General features: G+C 38.4%; 1 protein-coding gene across 13 annotated transcripts; it reads right to left on the bottom strand.

Moving 5' to 3' along the window:
• Positions 1-1,749: 1,749 nt before the first annotated feature.
• Positions 1,750-20,311, bottom strand: LOC127374692 (eukaryotic translation initiation factor 5B). 13 transcript variants are annotated; one of them, XM_051420301.1, is made up of 39 exons: positions 19,979-20,309; positions 19,782-19,835; positions 17,966-18,037; positions 17,719-17,784; positions 17,569-17,637; positions 17,138-17,209; positions 16,986-17,057; positions 16,807-16,869; positions 16,207-16,278; positions 16,050-16,118; positions 15,448-15,519; positions 15,292-15,360; positions 15,067-15,138; positions 14,910-14,978; positions 14,745-14,804; positions 14,157-14,222; positions 13,863-13,937; positions 13,667-13,714; positions 13,423-13,491; positions 13,264-13,317; positions 13,061-13,132; positions 11,978-12,031; positions 11,221-11,274; positions 10,858-10,935; positions 10,684-10,743; positions 10,398-10,472; positions 10,199-10,252; positions 9,481-9,534; positions 8,820-8,861; positions 7,907-7,963; positions 7,601-7,693; positions 7,428-7,478; positions 6,764-6,853; positions 6,549-6,599; positions 6,123-6,161; positions 5,461-5,538; positions 5,311-5,350; positions 4,879-4,930; positions 1,750-4,605 (listed from the first exon to the last, which is right to left on the bottom strand). In XM_051420301.1, the coding sequence occupies exons 1-39, from the start codon at positions 19,979-19,981 to the stop codon at positions 3,645-3,647; spliced, it is 3,321 nt and encodes a 1,106-aa protein (XP_051276261.1). In that variant the 5' UTR covers positions 19,982-20,309; the 3' UTR covers positions 1,750-3,644. The 13 variants fall into 13 exon arrangements, with proteins under 13 accessions (XP_051276261.1, XP_051276333.1, XP_051276503.1 ...); XM_051420373.1 differs by lacking the exon at positions 11,978-12,031; XM_051420543.1 differs by lacking the exon at positions 10,398-10,472 and having other exon boundaries at positions 19,979-20,308.
• Between the last annotated feature and the right edge of the window lie 1,003 nt (positions 20,312-21,314).

Below are 21,314 nucleotides of genomic sequence, written 5' to 3' on the forward strand. Positions count from 1 at the left end.
GGAGAAGATGCGCGATGTGTCTCCTTCCTGGCTTTGTGGCGGCGGTGGACTCACCTGGGAGCGGGGCGTGCTCAGTTTGAGGTCTACCTGTGTGTGTGTGTGTGTGTGTGTGTGTGTGGGAGGGAAAGAAACGCGTTTCCCAGCAGGTGTGACTCTGACTCATCAGTTTCAAGAGTGTTAACAACGCGTAAATAAAAACCCAAACGTGATAGGAACTGATCCCAAAATAGAAATGTTATAGTCATCTTGGCTGACACATATTATATCAATCAAAGTGGGGAAAATAAATAAAAAGATTTTCTGATCATTTGACATCTTCTCACATTATATTTTTCATTACTACTTTTGCTAATTTATATTTGCTGAAAATATTATTTCTATAAATGATCATAAACTAAGACTTCTCCACAATAACTGGGAAAATAATTTAGATGAAGAAACACTAAACACCTTATATATGACATACAGTCTCTGAACTGAAGTATTCAAAACCTTATTTAACTAAATAAGTAATTTAAGGTTTGAAAAGTAAAACTCTTAGCAGGGTTAAGGTTAGTAGTGCAGTAAAAAGGAATTTTTTACTATAATATTTGATGTTTTTGGACTAATATCATTGCTGTGGAGTTTTTACTTGGAGTGGAGTTTAAAACTTGTTTTTCACTGGACAAGAAGGGGATGAAAAATGTAATCTGAAAAGTAACTAAAGCTGTCAGACAAATGTAATGGAGTAAAATGTACAATATTTGCCTCTGAGATGTAGTGTACAAGTATAAAGTTGCATACAATGGAAAAACTTATATATCCACTTTGAAGAGCAACAACCTGAGTGTGGTTTGTTTGACATCACTGCTTCAGCACAGTGCAGGTTTGTTCTGGTTGGGCGTGGTTGCCGCTGCATATCTGGCACACACAACTGCTACTTAAGCTGACTTGAATCAACTGTTTCCTTGCGTACCAACAGCATGGCAAACAATACAGACTAATAATATAATAATAATGTACTTTTTTTGCCTGGTTTTCATAGATTTTTTTTAAAAAGATTTTGTATTAAAAAATAATTAGAATCTGCCTTAAAATGCCAAAATCTCAGAACTTAACATTCTTTCTCAGATCTTTAGATCACAACAAAATATTAAAATACTGTTTATCTTCTGAAGAATCCTGAGGTAAAACCATAGAAAAATATATTGAAACTGCTTCAAGATTAGTAAAAATGGGGATTTTATGTGACAGTAGTCTTTGACTTGTTGAATATACTAGTGTTTTATTTGGTCTAAACACTGTAATTCACTCCAATGTGAAGGTTTCCTCTCAAATCAAAGCTGCATTAAGTAGAAGCACTCATTGTTTTCTGTTAAATATTAATTATTCATGTTTTATCTGTCTCACTCTATACAGAAAATCACTGAATACCTGATATTTTGGGAAAAAGTGGCAAAATATTGACTGTAATCACATAAATTTATCCTGAAGTCTCATAAACGAGCTCAAGATATAAAATTTGTCTATGAATTTGTTTATATAAAAGATGAAAGAAATGCCCCAACATATACAGCCTGCAGACTTCCGTCTACATTCGTCATGGAAATCTCTTAAGAGAAGTAAACAGCGGTGAAGTACACACACGTTTATCTTGGTTGTTAACTGAGCAAACATCCACTCAGTAAGTGCACAAGTAGTCGGTAGAAGGGATTGAAGTGTTTGCTCTGCTGCATATAGACTTTATAAAACACACAGATTGACAGTAAATGTTTCTCTTGGTCTTTAATTATCAATTTTACATTTATTACACATGGAGTTCTACAACATATTGCACATAAAAAAAAGGTATCATCGCAAGAACAACACCCAGAACGAAACTGAGAAATAAATATTAAGTTCATTAGTGGAGCGGACATCATCAGAGCTTTAAAAGATCAACGAAGTAATAAAAGAAATAGCAAACGGTTCTTTCCAGGACAGACGGACACAATCCTGACTGGTTTTTACAGTCTGGTGTCGCTCCAGTTTTCTAATAATCGACAATTTTACACCATTAAAAACCATTGGAAAACATTAAAACATCAAAAATGACAGAAGACTTGATTGAAAAAAACAATCTCAACTTGCAGAAGTCCATTTAGTTCTACAAGTTTTCCTCAGACAGGTATTCATGTTTCTTCCCCTCGCTGTATTTGTTTGGAGCTGGTTGCACCAGCACTTCAAAGTAGAACCAGGCCATTGAATCAGTTCGCTAATGTTATCACATGTTAAATATTTAATTTAAATATTCTTTAATAAAGTTATTTATTTATTGAAGAAAGCAGCGTTCTGAGTACCTTTGCATAATCATATCTGTGCACAATCCACATAGAAAAGGTCTGTTTTCATTATCAGCCGCCACATCGGTCTCAAAAATACCAAATCACTCGGGTTCTACTTCAAAGTTTTTACTGAGCTGAGATCACTAATTTAAAACAGGTTGCTCCATAAAAACTATTTCTCAAATAGAGATTAGCTGCTACTAAATGAAAAGATGTGGTAGCTGGCGCCAGGCGTAACTGTCGTCTAACTGAACCAAACTGACAAAGCTGACGTTAACTTGCTTATGTAGCACCGGTTTATACTGAGATAATATGAAATATGGTTCTGACCAGACACTTGATAAAAAGGCTCTTTAATAATTATTTTAAATGACCAAATAACATTTTAAGTTATGTTAGAACTTGTGAACTCCTGTTTTTGGCACTACAGACGTTTCTTAACAGCCAATTTACACCTTACTAAAGTCTTCAGTAGCCAAGACGTTCCTTAAGCTTTAATGGTGCAACCCAATTTAGTGAATCACTAGTTTGAAACCAGCTAGTAAGACTAAAACAGTTGGTGCAACAGTCATTTTATTGGCTCTTTTATGAAAACAATCAAAAACAAAGCTTATTACTATCATTCGTCCAAATGAGACCAATGTCATCAAGCCAGACAAGACTTTTAAACATCCTATATCAGATCCAAAACCTCAAGCAGGGATTGTGCAGCTCTGACACCCAAACAAAACAACGTAACCAACAATGCCACGTCACATCGTACTCTCATCTCTAATGCTTCATAAAGAATAAAGGCACTAATCCCTAAGAGTATTCACAATCTCTACACCTGCAGTAAAAGTATTGTGTTTCTTTAATTCATCTACAACTGTACAAACCAAAAACATGATTTAATTCAATCTTTGAATCCAATTTTCTTACAGACAACATGGCAGTTTTAGGCGTTGGCACAATTGCCTAGAGAAGCAGATCTGATACTTAATCTGCCACAAAACCTCAGTTCCTCCCAGTAGTGTAAATGCTGTTTTAGATTCAAGAAGTCAGCTCCCTTAAAAGAAAAGTCCAGAAGATTTAGAAACTAGTGTATTGCATCAAGAGTGAAGTACCCCTCTTTGAACATTCAACATAGTAATAATGATTGCAGTTTTTCCATTTGTTGGTGGCACCAACCACCTCTTAGATGCTAATAATGCCCCAGTATGCTGGAGGTTTGAGTCGGTACTTTCAAAAACACTTGAGGAGTTTTGTAGGGGAACTGAGAAAGTGACAATGCTTGAATCTTTCTATTGTTAAAATCTTAATGCTGAAGCACAGTTTCAGGCCTTTTTGTTCCAGTTTCTATCAAACATATTCTCGACTCTCCATGTCCTTCTTAATGGCTTTTTTAATGCGGTCGATCTCATCTTCATCTGAACTGTCATATTTGTCATCTTTCTCCTTCTTGTCACTGTCCAGAGGAGCTGCGTCATTGCCTTCATCCTTGTTTTCTGGTGCGGTGGACTGCAGCTCCTCTCGGATCCCATTGAGCTCCACCAGACCGTCGTGCAGCTGTGTAGCGACCTCCCTGATTTTGGCAGCAAACTCTGACTTGGCCCCTTTCTTGAGCTCTTTGGAGTCTTTGGCCACAAAGTAGATGTCCATGCCTACGAAGAGTCCGGTGAGCACACCAGTGGCCATGCTCGCGATCTGGACCGCTCTGGCTGCTGTGCTGCCCGCCACGTTGGCGATTTGCACCACACGCATGATCTCATTGGCGTTGATGAGGATTGCCTTTCCTGCCATGGCGCCGTCCTCGTAGAAGCTACTACTGAGCACAGGGAAGTCGCGGTTGTAGGCGCTTTCTTTCATCTTCATCAGGTCGAACTTCTTCAGGTTCTCGATACCCTTCTTGATGAATGTCAGGCACTTGTTGAGGTCGACCATCTTCTCCTGATAATCCTGCACAATCTTCTCCACTTTCTTGCGGTCCATCGAGTTGTTGACCTGGTTGGAGATGCCGGCACCTGCTGATGTGAGACCGCCCGCCGTGGCGACACCCAATCCCACCGCCGTCACAATCAAAGAGGCTCCAAAGGTGACCGGTGCCAGGGCAAGGCCAGTGATGGTGGCCACGCCACCGATGGCGCTGGTAGAACCGCCGGTGATTTGAGCGATCTTTGTGTTCTTGCTGAACTTGTCCAGGCCGTCAGCGATGCTGTTGAGGTCGATGACGTGCTGCCAGAGGCTCTCAGCACGCTCAGAGAACAGTTTGTTGAAGACACGAATGCCCTTCTGCACCTTCTCTGCCGTCAGAGCAAACGCCCTGAGAGGAGCAAGTTCAGAGTTACACAGATCAATGCATTTTAAAAAGGACAATTTATCTTACTTACCACTAGTGTATTCAGCCATCAGATACTAATTATTTCAGAGTAATGGTGGTATTGCTTCTAGGACATTGTTTCTGAGTTTTTCTAATATAATTTTTCACTCTTTTTAGCAGCGCAAATTAAATTCTCTTGTCCTCCATTATATTGGGGTCATGGAAGATGTTGAAGGGTGAAATATCATATTAAAAACTATTTGAGGATTCACTTACTTGGCCTCTTCTTTTTCTGTCATGTCCTCATCTTGAGGCGTGTCTTCCCAAGCTGAGGAGGTAATAAAGAATTGATATTTAGCTTTCACATTATTTTACATATATTACATGGCCAGAAGTATGTGGACACAAAAACATCCAGAACACTCTTCTGGTTTCAGGTTTCCCAACAGATTTTGGAAACTGGCTGCAGGGATTTTTTTCACATTCAGCAGAACGTTAGTGACACCAACGTTGGGACGTTAAAGTCTGGCTCACAGTTAATCCTAATGGTGCTAGATGGTGCAGATAAGTCAAATTCTTCTGCACTAAAAACAAAAAAAACTTTTTTTTAATGGACCTGGCTTTGTGCAGAAAAGAGTTATCCCAAACTGTGTGCCACAAAGTTGGAAGAATACTATTATCTATAATAAAAGACAATCCTAAACTTACACTCCACTGTGTTCCACCAATCCATAAGATTCTCCACATCCTGAAAGAGATCATTAGATTTGTATCAGTTATCCACAACGATTAATAACGTGGCATTAGATTATATATTGAAATGCAACGATTGTGACATATTTTGCTTCAGAAACCAACCTGTCCATCTTCAGGCTGTGCTGGATCAATACGGAAGTCTTCCAGCCGGTCAAACAAGGATCTGTTGCCATCTTCATTCTAAAGAAAAAAACCCAGAAATAATACTGCTTAAAAATAATTTCTAGATGTTTTATGTTCAATAGGAGGAAGTGATGGTAAAAGGGATTCTGGCTGTACTGACTTATTTCTGCTGTTTTTGCAGAAGTAAAAATGTCTCAAATCTTCTATGGACACGCTGAAATAGGAAGCGGAGAAACAAGTCTGGGCACATTTCAACCTAAACTCATCTCATCTTCCATGCTAAGGGAATGCATGAACACAGTGTGATGGAGTGGGTGTGGGTTTCATGTCAACATAACAACACGTGACTATAATAGGCTCTGTTGGGAGCTGAGGGAGCACCTTGGAGACAAACAAAAGAATGAGGTTGTTTTCAGGGATGGGTCGGGTGACTGAAACAGACCTTTTGTAACCCTGGACCACAGTGAGTTAGATGGCGACACGTCAGTCAGTTGGACAAATATAGTGACAGACTGGGAGGGAAGATGTTGCTTTAAATATAAAGCTCAATGTGTGTGAGGGGTCAATGAAGGAAAGAAAGACAGAGGAGTAACATTAAACACAATTTTCCCAGTTGAATTTCCAAGTTTAATTTTCTCTACCTCTGCTGTGCCTGCAGCTCCGTCCGGCTTCTGCCTGCCCTGAAACCAGTGAACACAAACACACAGTTAAAGCGTAATCAATACTCGGAGGCGGAACTGTTCAGGTAGAAGTGACTCTTATAGGAACAAAGCAAAAATAAAAGCAACTCTGGTCAAAATATTAACAGCATAATTTGTTGTTTTTAATCGTCCCTTTGAACCAGCAGCTAGGTTAACCAGTGGTTTTCTCATGTGCTTGGAATTTCAACTATGCAAATGTACTAACTTTGCTAAAATAACATGGCAACACTACATATTTTCAATTAGCAACAAGACATATACAGACAAAGAAAAAAAAAACATATCCACTGTCTGATTAAAAAACATCTGATTATTTCTGGCTGTGTTGGTTCAACAAATAAATATATCTTCCACACAGGAGGTTACCTTGACTCGAGGCATGAAGGGATTGTGTCTCTTAGGTTTCTTGACTTTGGTCTAAAAAAGAAAAATCTGCATTACAGTGATACTCAGAGGAAGATAAAGACCAAATTCTGAGTAATTACATTAAAATTAACTTTTGTTCCTGACTATCATTGTAAAAGTCAAAGTTGAATCGAGCAACCAGCAAAAATGCATCAGAAGGAAATGAGTTATAAGACCTCTGTTTTGTCTTTGCCCTCCTCATCTTTCTTCTCCTCTTTGGATGAAGAATCCTCTTCTTCTTTCAACCCCTCATCATCAGATGAAGCCTGAAGTAAACAACAATCAAAGCATGGACATAACAATGAAATGATAGAAGAAGTACCCATAGAAAAACACTAACACAAGGTTGCATGTGAACCACCTTCCTAATTCAAAATAAAGAGATATCTCTTATTACAAAGGAACCCCTCAAATCTGTTCTGTAATCATTAAACAAAACTTGCTAATTATAAATTAGCACAATTCACACTGATACTGGTTTGGATGTCACAATCATATATTGTTACCATATATCATATAGGTCTATAGTGTTTTATGTCTTTATTTTTTATGGCTTTGAGTTCATTTTCTCTCTGTGTTTTAAATGTGATGCGTGCTAACTTAACTATAAAATGACTCTCATTTCAAACAAGGAAATACAAAGTCATCCAGTATGTCATGCACATCTGTGTTCCCACCCACTTCAGGACCATGACATGTTGTATGACACAGGCCTTCATCAGCCTACTCAAATTCTAGTTTCTCCAGTTCAGCGACATGCAGAAACAGTGTCTGCAGGAACAGGCTCACTGTCCGCACAGAAGGAAACAAGTTTGTACATGTCACATGTTTGTATGTTACCTTGCCTCGAGGCATGAATGGATTGTGTCTCCTAGGTTTCTTGACTTTGGTCTAAAAAGGCAAATGAGGATTACTGTTATAATCAGAGGAAGATAAACGTCAAATTCTGATATGAAGCGGTTGAATCAACCAACAAGCAAAAATGTAACAGACGAAAAATGAGTTTAAAAAACCTCTTCTGTTTTGTCTTTGCCCTCCTCATCTTTCTTCTCCTCTTTTGATGAAGAATCATCTTCTTCTTTCAGCCCTTCATCATCAGACGGAGCCTGAAGACACACAAGGTTGCATAAGAGCCCTTTTCCCAATTCCAAATCACATTTAAAATCTAACATTGTGTAGCCTTTGTCAAAAACAATGTGAGGGGGAGAAGTTTAGTACACAAAACCAAATGAAGTGGGCGTAAAGGAAGATAAAAATCTTCATGACGAATAGTGATGACATGAATTGCAAAGTCATGAGAGAAGCACACAGTCAGATACCTTGGCTGCAGCACGCAGCATAAACGGATTATGGTGCTTGTGTTTTTTCACCTTGGTCTGTAAAAGAAATAACAATGTGTGAGGTGACATGAGAAGCAAAAACTGGAAGAACTACATTTCATTACAGCCCTTAGTGACTGCAGTGCGTATGTGCTTAATATGTTACTGCATCCCTCTGCAAATATGTCACATTTCTTCTATCAAACACACAGGTAACTATATTTTTATTGATGGTATATCAAAAATAGTTGCAGTCTAACCCAACTACCATCTGCTCCTATCACTGAAAGATACACAAACTCCACTTAGCGACCCTGTAACAAGCAGCAGCAAGTTAATGCTTAAACAAACTAGCACAACTTTATTAGATACCAAATATATTCAGAACATAGTCAGAAATGTGTATAAAATAATGCAAAAGATTTCTCAAATATAATATAATATTTCACTCAATGTAAATATCTAGAACAATATAATACAGAATATATAACACTGTCAGACTGCAGAATAAGACTATTTTAATGACATGAAAAGCTACTGAAGGGGAAAACAAGGGTGGGAAAAACCTTATGTGAAGTGGTTGATCTGCCTTGTGACTAATAATCCACATGATCTTTTGTAAACCTCACACTGACAAAAGGCCTGGAGGTGCCACAAGTCATTTGAATGTCTGATATGACAGAGCTGATAAGAAGGAAGCAGGAACTAAAATAATGAGTTCAGAGCAGAATAACTGCAGTAGAAAGCTCTTTGTTTTTGCTTTCAGACGCATGTAGCTTCAACCCCACACACAGATGAAGTTCTCAGACTCATAAATACACACATACAGTAAATACTTACTACATACGTTATTTAACATTGAAGCTTAATAATTAATACAGTTTTGCTGCCAGTGAAGAAGAGATGAACTTACTGTGTTCTCATCTTTTTTGAGGCCTTCATCGTCTGATTGGCTCTGCAGGAAATTAAACTCATTAGATTTTAACAGAAGTGTTCAGGGGCCTTCATAAAATTATTTCCTATTATTACTTTTTAGATCCCCTTCAGACATGTTTTAAGACACACATTAGTATTATTGTATATTGTGTATTCTTGCCTCGTTAAAAAAAAATCTTTTTATTACATTTACTCCCTTTTGGCTCATTTAAAATTCATAATAAATTAATACAAAAACAAATTTCAGCTTAACTTCACTGAAGTCCATTGTCTGTGAATATGCACTGAAGCTTTTATATTATATGTTGCATATTGGACGACGACCGGCTTCCAAACCATCTGTGACGTTAAAATCCTGCTCGTACATACAAGGTTTTCCTCTATAGCATTTAAAAGTATATCACCTACCATAGCTTTAACACTGTTTGTAAAATGGTTAGTTGTGTGAAAATATGTGAAATCTGTAGTAGTAGCTAAAATGAAAATAAAATCCCAACAAACCTCCCCACCATCACCATTTTCACAGTCCCATCACCGATACAATGACTTCCTGTCACCTAAAACATCATGATCATGTCGATCACGAAGCGCCCTGCCCTTCCTTCACCATGACCAAACCCAGTCGACATTATAGTTACTTTATTTGCAGAGCGGGTTATGTTCAGTTTGGACATGGCTCCAACCTTGCCGCTCTGAGAGGGTGGGACACATCATCGGAAGATTTAAGGGAATGTCTCAGAGTTTTATCTGCTCTGTCAGTCACTAGACACACTGAGTTCTAAGTTAGACCAATAAATTGGCCAATATAAGTTCACAGTATTGCACATCTGTGTATACGTCAGCCGATAGACAAGGATTGAGGTAGTTTAGAAACATTAGTTTGTCCACCAAAGGGCTCAGTATGTACGTGTCTTGTTTACCATTAAATACATATTTTTAAAGGATTTGAATCAAGATTTCTTTTTATGTTATGAAAACTCCCAAATATTTGTATCAGCCTCAAAAGTCGTCGTCATTTAGTTGTAATAAAATGGCCTGTTAGCATTTTTAGCCTTCTCTATTAAAACCAAGGGGCACAGATAGATGATCAGAGGCTAACAGCTAACTGAGATTTTATATTATATGTTGCATATTGGACGACGACCGGCTTCCAAACTATCTGCGACGTCAAAATTCTGCTCGTACATAAATGTTTAATTCAGGCTACTGAATGTGAAAACAGGCTTCTAAAACTCTGCACATACACGGTTCACCACAGTAAAGGTTAAACATCCAAGTCAAGTAACAACAGCTTAGACTTTAAGCCAATACTGGTCCAAAATATCCACCAACGCGTCGTTCTGTACACGTCAGTACCTGATGGTTGCTCTTCTGCTTTTGCTGACTATGTTTCGCTGCTCTGCTCAGCTCCTGCAATCACACCAGAGCCACTTCCTTAAGCACAGAGCTCATAAACCCTCATAAACCCTCATATACATCGATAAACACTGATACACATCAGCTCAAAACTGACACAAACAGCCATTATTCCCTAAACACTGGGAACTTAAACTACCTCCTCTGTCAGTCTGGTTGGAACTACAGGAGATTCTGCTGCTATTGCTTTTTTCTCTCTGGAGGTCACGTTATCCTGCAGAGGACAAAATAGGGAATTTTCTTTCCTGATACCCAATTTATGAGAAGGTGAACTTCATCACAAAGCATGACATTTAAAAGCATAGTATGTAGCTTTCCATGCCTGCTGCTTGCTCATCATCTGATTTAACTTGTGTTCTAACTGACTGACGTACATTGAAACTGTGAGTAAGCAGAGATATACAGACAACACCCACATTACTGACCTGATTATCCTCAGTTCCTCTTGGTTTTACTTTGTCAGATGTGGATGTCCCCTTCATCTCCTGTGGAGAAATCACAGCCTTAAAAACACAATGTAACGGACAGAGCACAAGTCAGCGCAGTGTCACTTGGACTACATGTCACTAAGTGGCAGTTGTGTTAAACTGCTTGCAAACCTCTTCAGTTGGTCTGGGTGGAACCGGTGGTGTTTCACTTCTTTCCTTCCTCTCTCGCTGGATCATGTTGCTTTTGACCTGACAAGGACACACACACACACACACAGAATCACACAGTGTGCTGGTGCAGTAAGACGGGGAGGTTTAACCACGAGCAGGCAGGATTTAAAGGGTAAAGGGGACGAGGAGGATGTGGTGGAGGTACAGGAATAGGAGGAGTGTGAATGGGGGGTTATTTTTGACAGAAGTTGATCAGCTGTGTGAGACAGAGAGACAGAGAGAGAGAGAGAGAGAGAGAGAGAGAGAGTGTGTGTGTATGTGTGGTCACTGATGACTCATGAGTGATGCAAAAAATAGACTGACCACTTTCGGCTTCTCTTCCACTTGTTTGTCGTCCTCTGTGTCTTCAGTGTCTCTCTGAACAAAGGAGATGAAATATTAGCTAATGAACTGTATCAACCTAAATAAATCTAAACCTTTAAAAAAAATACTTAAAAAGGACCAAACTTTAGATTAACTCACTACAAATCATAGTACTATACATACATTTACATTTTTGCTGAGCATTTTCTACACTTTTAGATTTTCAGATGTATTTTTCCGACTATTCCAAACAGCCATTGGTTTCCATTCCATTATTCATTTGTGCCAGAACTGCCAAAAGAGTTATTGATTTCAATATTGTAGAAAAATTTATGGAAAATAATGGTTGCTAAGGGCTGTAGGGAAATATACACCCTAAAATCTTACTCACATTAAAGCTAGGGTAGGTGTGTTTGTACGTAACGTCTCATTTGCACGATTGAAATGACTGGCTGGGCTTATAACAGCCACAAATACAAGGTTTTCCTCTATAGCATTTAAATATATATCACCTACCATAGCTTTAACACTGTTTGTAAAATGGTTAGTTGTGATGTAAAATATGTGAAATCTGTAGCAGTAGCTAAAATGAAAAAATAAAATCCCAACAAACCTTCCCACCATCACCAGCATCACAGTCCCATCACCGATACAATGACTTCCTGTCACCTAAAACATCATGATCATGTTGATCACGAACCCACCCGCCCCTCCTCCACCCTTCACCATGACCAAACCCAATCGATATCATAGTTACTTTATTTCCAGAGCGGAATATGTTCAGTTTGGACATGGCTCCAACCTTGCCGCTCTGAGAGGGTGGGACACATCATCGGAAGATTTAAGGGAATGTCTCAACGTTTTAGATTTGTTTCTGCTCCGTCAGTCACTAGACACACTGAGTTCTAAATGAGACCAATAAATTGGCCAATATAAGTTTACAGTATTGCACATCTGTGTATACGCCAGCCGACAAGTGAGAAGAAACTCAAGTATGGAAATGCCAGACTAGGATTGAGGTAGTTTAGAAACATTAGTTTGTCCACCAAAGGGCTCAGTATGTACGTCTATGTACGTATGTGTGTCTTGTTTACCATTAAATACATTTTTTTAAAGGATTTGTATCAAGATTTCTTTTTATGTTATAAAAACTCCCAAATATTTGTATCAGCTTCAAAAGTCGTCGTCATCAAGGGCACAGATAGATGATCAGAGGCTAACAGCGAACTGAGCTTGTTTCCAATCAGGAATGCTATGACTACTGACAAGCCATTTTATTTCAAACAACACTATAAATACGTCATCACACTGTTAGAAACCAATCAGGCTGTCAAATAGTTTCCCCACTGATGTAATTGAGGTGTATAAGCAACAAGTATGCCTGGTCTAGGGCGCACCAGTGGCCTAGAGGTCGTTGTTGGGGCTGGTTCGAGTCTGAGTGGGGACCTCTTGTATAAATACAACTTTTCCTGCAGGACGAGCAGAGATAGATATCTGAGGTTTCCCTTTGACTCAACAAGACCAGGCAAGACAAGAAAAGCTGGACTGCAGACAGCCTGTGGGTGAAATGCTCCACGAGAACTTTAGCCTTTGACTTTCTTCCTTTCTACCTAAGCAGGACAAAGCAGTCCACAATGCCTCGCACTGACCCGTGCACACAAAAACACACCAAACAGGTGGTAGAGGGTGACACTAGGAAGCAGCAAACTTCCCCTTAATTATTAACAAACATAACATAGAGGTTTTTCTACCCCTCAATGCACCTGCTGGATAAAAATAAGCGTGACGCAAAATGTATGAAATAACACAATGAAACAGGAACAAGTGAATATCAAAGCACCTGTTTGCTGCCTGACGACTTCTCGCTGCTCGCAGGTGGATCCTCGTCATCTGAGCCTGCCTGCTTCTCAGGCTGCAGAGAAAAGACAGAACTCATTATTTTATAAAAAACACATTAAAGAGGCTGCACAGTTCTATTTATCAAAATAAACTTTACTTATTTCTTGAGCACTATCAAAAGCTTACAATCTAAAGCTTCCTTACTTTGTTGGCAGATCGAAATGGATTCAGCTTTGTCATGGCCTCAGCAAGTTTACTCTGAAGGTGAAACCATAGAAAAAAGAAAGATAAAAAATAAAATATATTATAAAGAAAAACATACAGAAATTAAATTGAAACCAGGAGATAAAAACCCTCACAAACCTGTTTGTGACCGGGCTGGCCCTCTCCATTGTCCATTATCTCCTCACAGTCAGAGTCAGAGTTCTTCTCCTGGGAATGGAGACAATATTCATCATAAAATATAAACAATAACAGATAGTAGAAACAATAGTAGATCATCTGGATTATTCTATTACTTAAAAATATCTATATTTAGGCTTTTCTGCTGGAGAAACTATTTAGTTTGATGGGAAAGATGAACTGATTACAATACGCCACCTCTTACCTGTTTGTCAGTGTAGAACGTGCTCTTCATCATCGCACTGAAACCGTTCTGAAATAACACAAAGACACAGTTACTTATATATTATCATAGCCCTAACCCTCACTTTAATGTAACAGCAGATCTTATTCCTCAACATCCAGACAGAAAAACAATTTTAAAGCAACAGAGATCCAGTTACTCTGCCATAACAACCCACCTGCTTAGCTTTGGGTTTCTCTGCAGTAGTATTCTCACTGGAGTCTCCTGAGTGTTCAGTCTTTTCTTTATCCCTCTACGACACATTATAACAGCATGTTATTAATCTCTGAACACTGCCAACCATTCATATGATTCAGGAATAAGCGTGAGAATTCAAAGCAGTTAAAGTTAGAAACTGATTTTATCTCCTGTATGTTCTGTTATTGTTGATGCAGTGCAAGTCAAAGTGAACACAAAAGACAAGAAGAGGACTTGAAACAAAAACAAATCTGTATTGAGCTTCATCTCTCACCTTTGAAGACTTCTCTATGAGACTGTCACTGCTGGCAGAGAGTTCAGTATCCACAGACAGATCATCCTAAACAGAGGAATACAGTCAGAATGTAACGACCAAGATCAAAACACTCAACATATGAAATATATCACCACACGATATCACAACGACTGCAGGTACTGGTACAAAACATCCTGTGGGGGACTATTAGTGAGCAAATTCAGGAATTAGATGGGCTGGGGGGAAAAGCTAGCACCAAAAAACACTAGTAACAAATATTAAAGCCACCATGTATGTGTTTATGAGATCATCTTTCAAGTTTTTGTTTGCAGATAAATCAGACAGCGCTGATAAATTTAAGCCTTTCTCAGCATTTTTTTTACTACCAAAGTCAGATATTTAAAAATGTTATCCTTGCTGGCTTTAAAAATGAAAACACGGAGCAGAATTCACCTGAAAATGGTTCTTGAACATCAAATGAACAAATGGATTTGCAAATGAATAAAACCTTTTTCACTCATATCACTTTTATAGGAGGAAACAAAACATCCCTCAAAACAGGATACTTTACTTTTTGGTTTGAAAAACTATTTGTGACAATCTTACCTGAGACTGAGATTTGGCAACTTTCTTTCTGAACACCCCGCTAAAGATTCCTCCTTTCTCCTGAGAAAATAACAGGAAGCAAACACTTAATATTACTACATTTACATTACACTTATCTTGCAATACTGTGTCACTCGAGGGTCCCGGTGGCTTTAACAAACTCACCTTAGTGTTGTTACTCTCAGAAAGATTATCTTTGCTGCCTGACAGCTCGTTGGGTTCAGACAAATCATCCTGAAGGCGAGAAACAAATGTCAAATTCGAATAATATTATTCCTGCCCTAATAATTTATAACATGGTTTAGTGGTGAGATGAACTCACCTGAGATTGGGCCCTGGCTCCAAAAGGCTTTGGGGATTTTTTAAAGATCCCACTGAACACCCCTCCTGTCTCCTGGGAAAAGTTACATGAAAATGGTTTGTGAGATTTTGCCCAGAATGGAGGAATTAAGTGCAGCATGTCTCTGCTATATTGTGTTGTTTTAACTGACTTATGGTTAAATAAAAAGGTCAAATAAAAATAAAATCAATCTTAATCAAACTTCACCTTAGTATTGCTATTCACAGAAAGATTGTCGCTGCTGCCTGAGAGCTCACTGGGTGCAGACAAATCCTCCTGAAAGCAAGAAACAAACATCCCCATAGTGATTATTATTATCATCTCCTAATAATGTAACACAGCTATAAGTGAGACAACTCTCACCTGAGATTGCGTCCTTGCTCCGGACGGCTTTGGGGATTTTTTAAACATCCCACTGAACATCCCTCCTGTCTCCTGGGAAAATAAAAAAGTCATATGAAAGTGAAATCTTGCTCCTAACAGAGGGATTTAGTTTAGTATTTGTCTGGTGTCAGATGGACTTCACACAGCAGCCTGGACTCTCTTCTCTAATGCTGATGTGTGCAGGATAACCTCGCCCAACACACACACAAACAAACACAGAAACACACATTTCCCAAACTCTCACACACACAGCATTATGGTACAGTCACATTATCCCACAGTGCAATGAAACTCACACACACTCACACACACCTGGAAGTCACCCTTCTGATGTGGTTAATGAATAACTATAGAAGAATAATGACTTTTTCTATTCAAAAGCACAGCTGATCAGTGTTTCTACTGGTCGATCGTGCATGTTGAGTCTGGAAATTGCACCGAAGCAAAAAAGAAACGCATGCTAGAATCAGTGATACGGACTCGATGGAGGGTCAGAGGTGTAATATGACTGTATCAGTATCAAGAGATGAGGAGAGGCTTTGTGTTTGTTTCATAGAGGTAGCTAGCTGTCACAGCCTCACCTTAGTGTTGCTATTCACAGAAAGATTGTCGCTGCTGCCTGAGAGCTCACTGGGTGCAGACAAATCATCCTGAAAGCAAGACACAAACATCCCCATACTGATTATTATTATCAGTTCTCTAATCATGTAACACAGCTATAAGTGAGACAACTCTCACCTGAGATTGCGTCTTTGCTCCAAAAGGCTTTGATGGTTTTTTAAACATCCCACTGAACATCCCTCCTGTCTCCTGGAAAAAAGAGGTTTAATAATAATAACTTCTATATGTTAATTAAAATCAGATAAAACCAGTTGTTTTGTATATTTAACTGATGCAGCTGTCAGGTGGACTGGCAGGGATTCAGTGTTTCACACGTTGCTCAGCACTTCTTCCAAATTGCTGATGCATGCAGGTTCAGCTCACGCATCAAAACACACACAAAAACAGAAAACTCCCAAACTCCCCAGTCGAGGTCCGCACACTTACTGTAGGTCAAAACAGATCCACCTATATGTGTCACTAGTTAACACAGAGTTCGTCCTCAGTATAAAATCTCTCTAAAAATAGTAATATTGTCATTTACTGTAAATATGTTTCCAACTTGATATAAGCCAACAATGTTTAACACTTTTTGTTACAGCAGCTTTTTTCCTCCGACACATGCTGTGCTGCACACAAAGTGATGTATTAAGAACAAAATGCTAACATTAGACTGTATTTAGTTTGTATTCGTCTCCAGTTGTTTGTGTTTTTGTGTGAAAGTGTGATGGGACTCACTTTAGTTGTGGTGTTTTCAGACAGACTGTCTTTACTGGCTGTGAACTCATTGTCCAAAAGATCCTGAAACACGATTATAAACACATAAAACACATTATTTTACATGTCAGGCATTGAGCTGGTAACTGTATTCTCCAGATAATCTCTCTCTCTCTCTGTAATAGAAGATTGTGTTTCACCTGCGAAGGCCTCCGGGCATGTCCTGGTTTAGGAGATCGTTTCAGTATCCCACCCAACACACCTGATTTTTCCTAAAGAAGAAAGAGTGCGGAGAAAGGTTTAGTTTCAAAGACTAACTTTAAAAATATCACAGAGCAGAAGGTAAACTCACCTTCGAGGACTTGTTGTCTGTTAAACTGTCACTGCTGACAGACAGTTCAGGATTTTGTATTGAGAGGGTGTCCTATGAAAGATAAAAAAAAGTTTATCATATCTGTATATTAACTCCATATTTCTATACAGCTATGGAGACACATCTGATTAGTGTGTGTTGACAGGTGAAACACACACACTGGGATTGCTCAGGTCTGAATTTTTTGAGAATTACAAAACTAATGTAACACCAGAAATACACTGTTACTAAGCAGGTAAATAAACAAAAGAAAAATTGATAAAAAATGTCATTTCATGGTCTGAAAATATATAAAATATCAATATTACAGTGATAAAAAACAACAGCTTAAATGATAAATCAATAAGCCAAATTGTTGACTAATCATAAGAAACTCAATGCAGAGCACAGTAAGTAAGTCCACTACAAACCTGAGGCTGGCCCTCTTTGGCAGCTTTGGTCGCCTTCTTAAACATTCCCTTAAAGACGCCTCCTTTCTCCTGAAATATGTAATATTATTATATAAAAGTTTTCTCAATTTACAACACAAATCAGTCACAGAAAAGCTTCCTGAGCTTCACCTTGGAGCTGCTGTCTGTCAGACTATCGTTGCTCTTCGAAAGTTCACCGCTGGTTGATAAACTGTCCTGTAAAGTTCACACAGAGCTCATGTGAGTAGAAGCAGACACAAAAGGCAGAAATCCATAATTAGGTTAAATTCTAAGTGTCATATCTAAATTGTACATTCAGTTGTTGTAATTTTATTGCTGTACATGTCAACAATATGAATATGGGCCTTAAATATTAGTATTAAACATTTAACATCACCTGTGCTTGGACAGATGGTTCTGCAGCCTTAGAGGGTCTTTTGAACATCCCACCAAATAACGCCGCTTTGTGCTGCATGAGAAGTGAAAAAGAGAATTTAACATGTAAGTAAAAAAAACATACTAAGAAGGAAAACACGGGGCTGATTCTCTAATGCGGCTTCAGTTGTGACGCGCATCCTCATTCAGAACCAGCGAGTAACAGAAGGTGAACACTGACTCCAATAACCTGTGAGTCAGCAGCAGAAATCTGGAGGCTGAACTGGAAAAGATGCTGCGAATGACTTCAAGGATGAAAGGATGTATTTACTAGCTCACGTCTCACAGTCCAGCCTCACAGTCCAGATCATCACGTCTGGACATGGTGCCGGTTTCATGTCCGGACTTTAAAGCTTGATGATGGTAAATTTAGAGTGATTGTAGAAACTGATCATAAGAATCACATAAAAATGAGACAGTGGGGGGGGCAATACATTACCAATACACTGGATGGATGGATGGATGATGCAGTGGTAAATAAAAAGGCGTATATGAAGAATTAAGAATGATTAAACTTCAATTAGAGGACTAACAGAGGCTTTAAGGTCTTTGGAGGGTGTTTACGTCTAATACTGATTCAACAGTGTCGGATATCAACTCATTTCTATCCTGTACGTCACTGGTTCGCAACCTTTGTGCAAGAACTTTGTGTAAAACGAGCAGATTATTTCCTGTTTAAAGGAACTTTTTACACAATTCTTTGTTCTATATTGTGTATTTGTGATCATTTTTAACTCTCATGCAGACTTACTAGGCTTCTTTTTATTGACAAATTTAATGTTTTCTTGTCCTTGACACTTGACCATTGTTCTATTAGACAATTTAAAGAAGTGAATAAAATGCTTTAGAAAAAAAGTTTTAGGCCTACAGTGTATATTTTATACATCTTCTTAGACCCCGTAAAACCCTATTTTGTCTCATTTATAACGTGTTTAAAATGTGTACATTGTTTTACTGATGAGGTAAAAAAAATGACAGCCTTACCTTTCCCTAAATACACATATTTGGTCCCATAAAGTGATTAATTTAATTTAGTGACTGTTTAATTCATAAAGTATTTAAAATGTGTATCGTTTTACTGAATGACGAGACAACCGGTTACAGTAACTCAGCTTAAATACATTAATTAGGTTTTATTTAATTTAATATTCAATAATAAAATTCATAAAAACAAAGTTGTGATTTATCAAACATACATATCTGTTCAAAACTTAGCTTTACCGGTCCAATACACTACACCATAAAGGTCCACAACAAATGCAGTATTTACATCTGTATAATAATTTTTAAATACATAATTAAATATTTGTAACCTGTTTTTTAAAGATTTGTTTCAGATGAACAGACACATTGTTGGTTTTAGTCTTTTCGTGGGTCGTTAATTCCTGAAACCCTCAATGTTCCAGTTTTGTGCTGCGGTTAATTACATTAACTGCTTTGTAGCTAATCTGCTGTGTGTGTGTGTGCATGTGTATGTGTATGTATGTGTATGTGTGTGTGTATGTGTGTGTGTGTGTGTATGTGGGTAGGGGGGGTTAACAGGGGCCCAGTGGCACATTCTTGCCCTGCAGCAACCTGGTCTGTTAATCCAGCCGTGCAGTGCAGTCTACAGTGTTTCTATCCCTGTCCACGTCCAGCACTGTGTGTTTAGTATCCACAGACTGAGCTCAGGTCGGTGAACTCCAGCACTTAACTGACTTTAACAAGGGACAAAACTTATAAATCCAAACCCTGCAAAACATTAAAGTTACACAGAAGAAAACATGGAGACAACTCACAGCGACGCCTCCTCCATCACACTCCAGATCCAGGTCCAGGTTGTCGTATCGCTCCTGGGAACAAACATTGTCACTGTCGACTCATTGGGACTCACATTAACCGACATTTCCAACCACTGACAGGTTGGTGATGAAGACTGTGTCGAAGACGAAGCGACAGAAGACACGAAGGAAAGCGACTGTGCGCGTAAACTCACCATTATCTGCTCTCAGTCCGCCCTTGTTTACTGTTTACTTATTCCCTTGTTGTTTATTTGTTGTTCCACCGATGATGATTTGTGATGTTTCGGTCCTCAGTGAGCAGAGTTTGTGCTTCCCCCCGGGGTTGACACTGTCGGATTTTTCCAAACACAACGCGGTGAAGTTTAAAGATCCTCCCTCCAGAAAAAAAAAGAAAAAAAAGAAAAAAGCTGGAGAGACTTCCCACAGACCTTTGCGGGTTCTTGTGATCTTAGACAAATCCTGAAACCTGCGGATCCAGTTTCTGTTCCTTTCTTTCACCTGTGCGCTGTCGCCCAGGAGAGGGCGTGTCCGTCTCACCTGGGAGCTGAGCCCATGTGGTGCTTTCAAGTGCTGTTCGGAAACTCCTCCCTTGGACTGACAAAGTGTAAATTGTCTATTAGAACATGGTTCCCAACCTTTTTCCAAGAGGTTTGAGTAAAACGAGGAACTTTTTACACAATTCTCTGTCTGTATTGTGTATTTGTGATCATTTCTATCAATCATACAGACTTAATAGGCTATTTTCTTTTTGACATATTTAATGTTTTCTTGTCCTTGATGCTTGACCATTGTTCTATTAGACAATTTCATTTACTTTACATTTAGTTTTCTTTACAGAAGTGAACAAAATTAATTTTTCCTCAACGGATCCATTTTCTATCATTTAGTAAACTGACTAAGTGAAATATTTTATGGATATTTTTCATTTTAAATTCAAAACTGTACACTGAACCCAAACAGTGAACTCAGTAACTGCAGGAAGTTTGTGTAAAATAAGAGATTTGGATGAATTTTGAGCAGATTATTTCCTGTTTAGGGAACTTTTTATCCAATTCTCTGTCTGTATTATGTATTTTAGATCATTATCATGTATTTCAATCATACAGACTTAATAGGCTTCTCTCTTTTTTTGGACAAATTCAGTGTTTTTCTGACCCTGAAACTTGGTCATTGTTCTATTAGACAATTTACTTTACATTTAGTTTTCTTCACAGAAGTGAATAAAATGAGTTTTAGGCCTGTAAGAAAATGTAAATCATACACACCTGTTTTAAATTTTCTTATACCACAAATATGTCACTTAGTCAGTTTATTCAATGATAGAAAAGAGGACGCTGGAGGTTGTGAAACCACTGCTGTATTCCACTACATACTGATTCCATGGTGAATGTAACATCATGTACATTTACTAAAGAACTGTGCTTAAATATAAACTTGTACTTTACTTGAGTCTTTTGAGGAAATATTGAATTTTTTTTCTTATTTAAGAGAGGGACAGCTTCAGATACATGCTGTTAACACAATCTACCA

This window comes from Dicentrarchus labrax, unplaced genomic scaffold (genome assembly GCF_905237075.1).
Source record: "Dicentrarchus labrax unplaced genomic scaffold, dlabrax2021, whole genome shotgun sequence".
Lineage (NCBI taxonomy): Eukaryota > Metazoa > Chordata > Actinopteri > Moronidae > Dicentrarchus > Dicentrarchus labrax.

Coding starts and splice junctions, on each gene's coding strand:
- LOC127374692 (XM_051420301.1), bottom strand. Junction 13,938..14,156: donor TCATAGAGAAGTCTTCAAAG/GTGAGAGATGAA, acceptor AATGTGTCGTAG/AGGGATAAAGAAAAGACTGA. Junction 13,492..13,666: donor CGTTCTACACTGACAAACAG/GTAAGAGGTGGC, acceptor CTCCATTCCCAG/GAGAAGAACTCTGACTCTGA.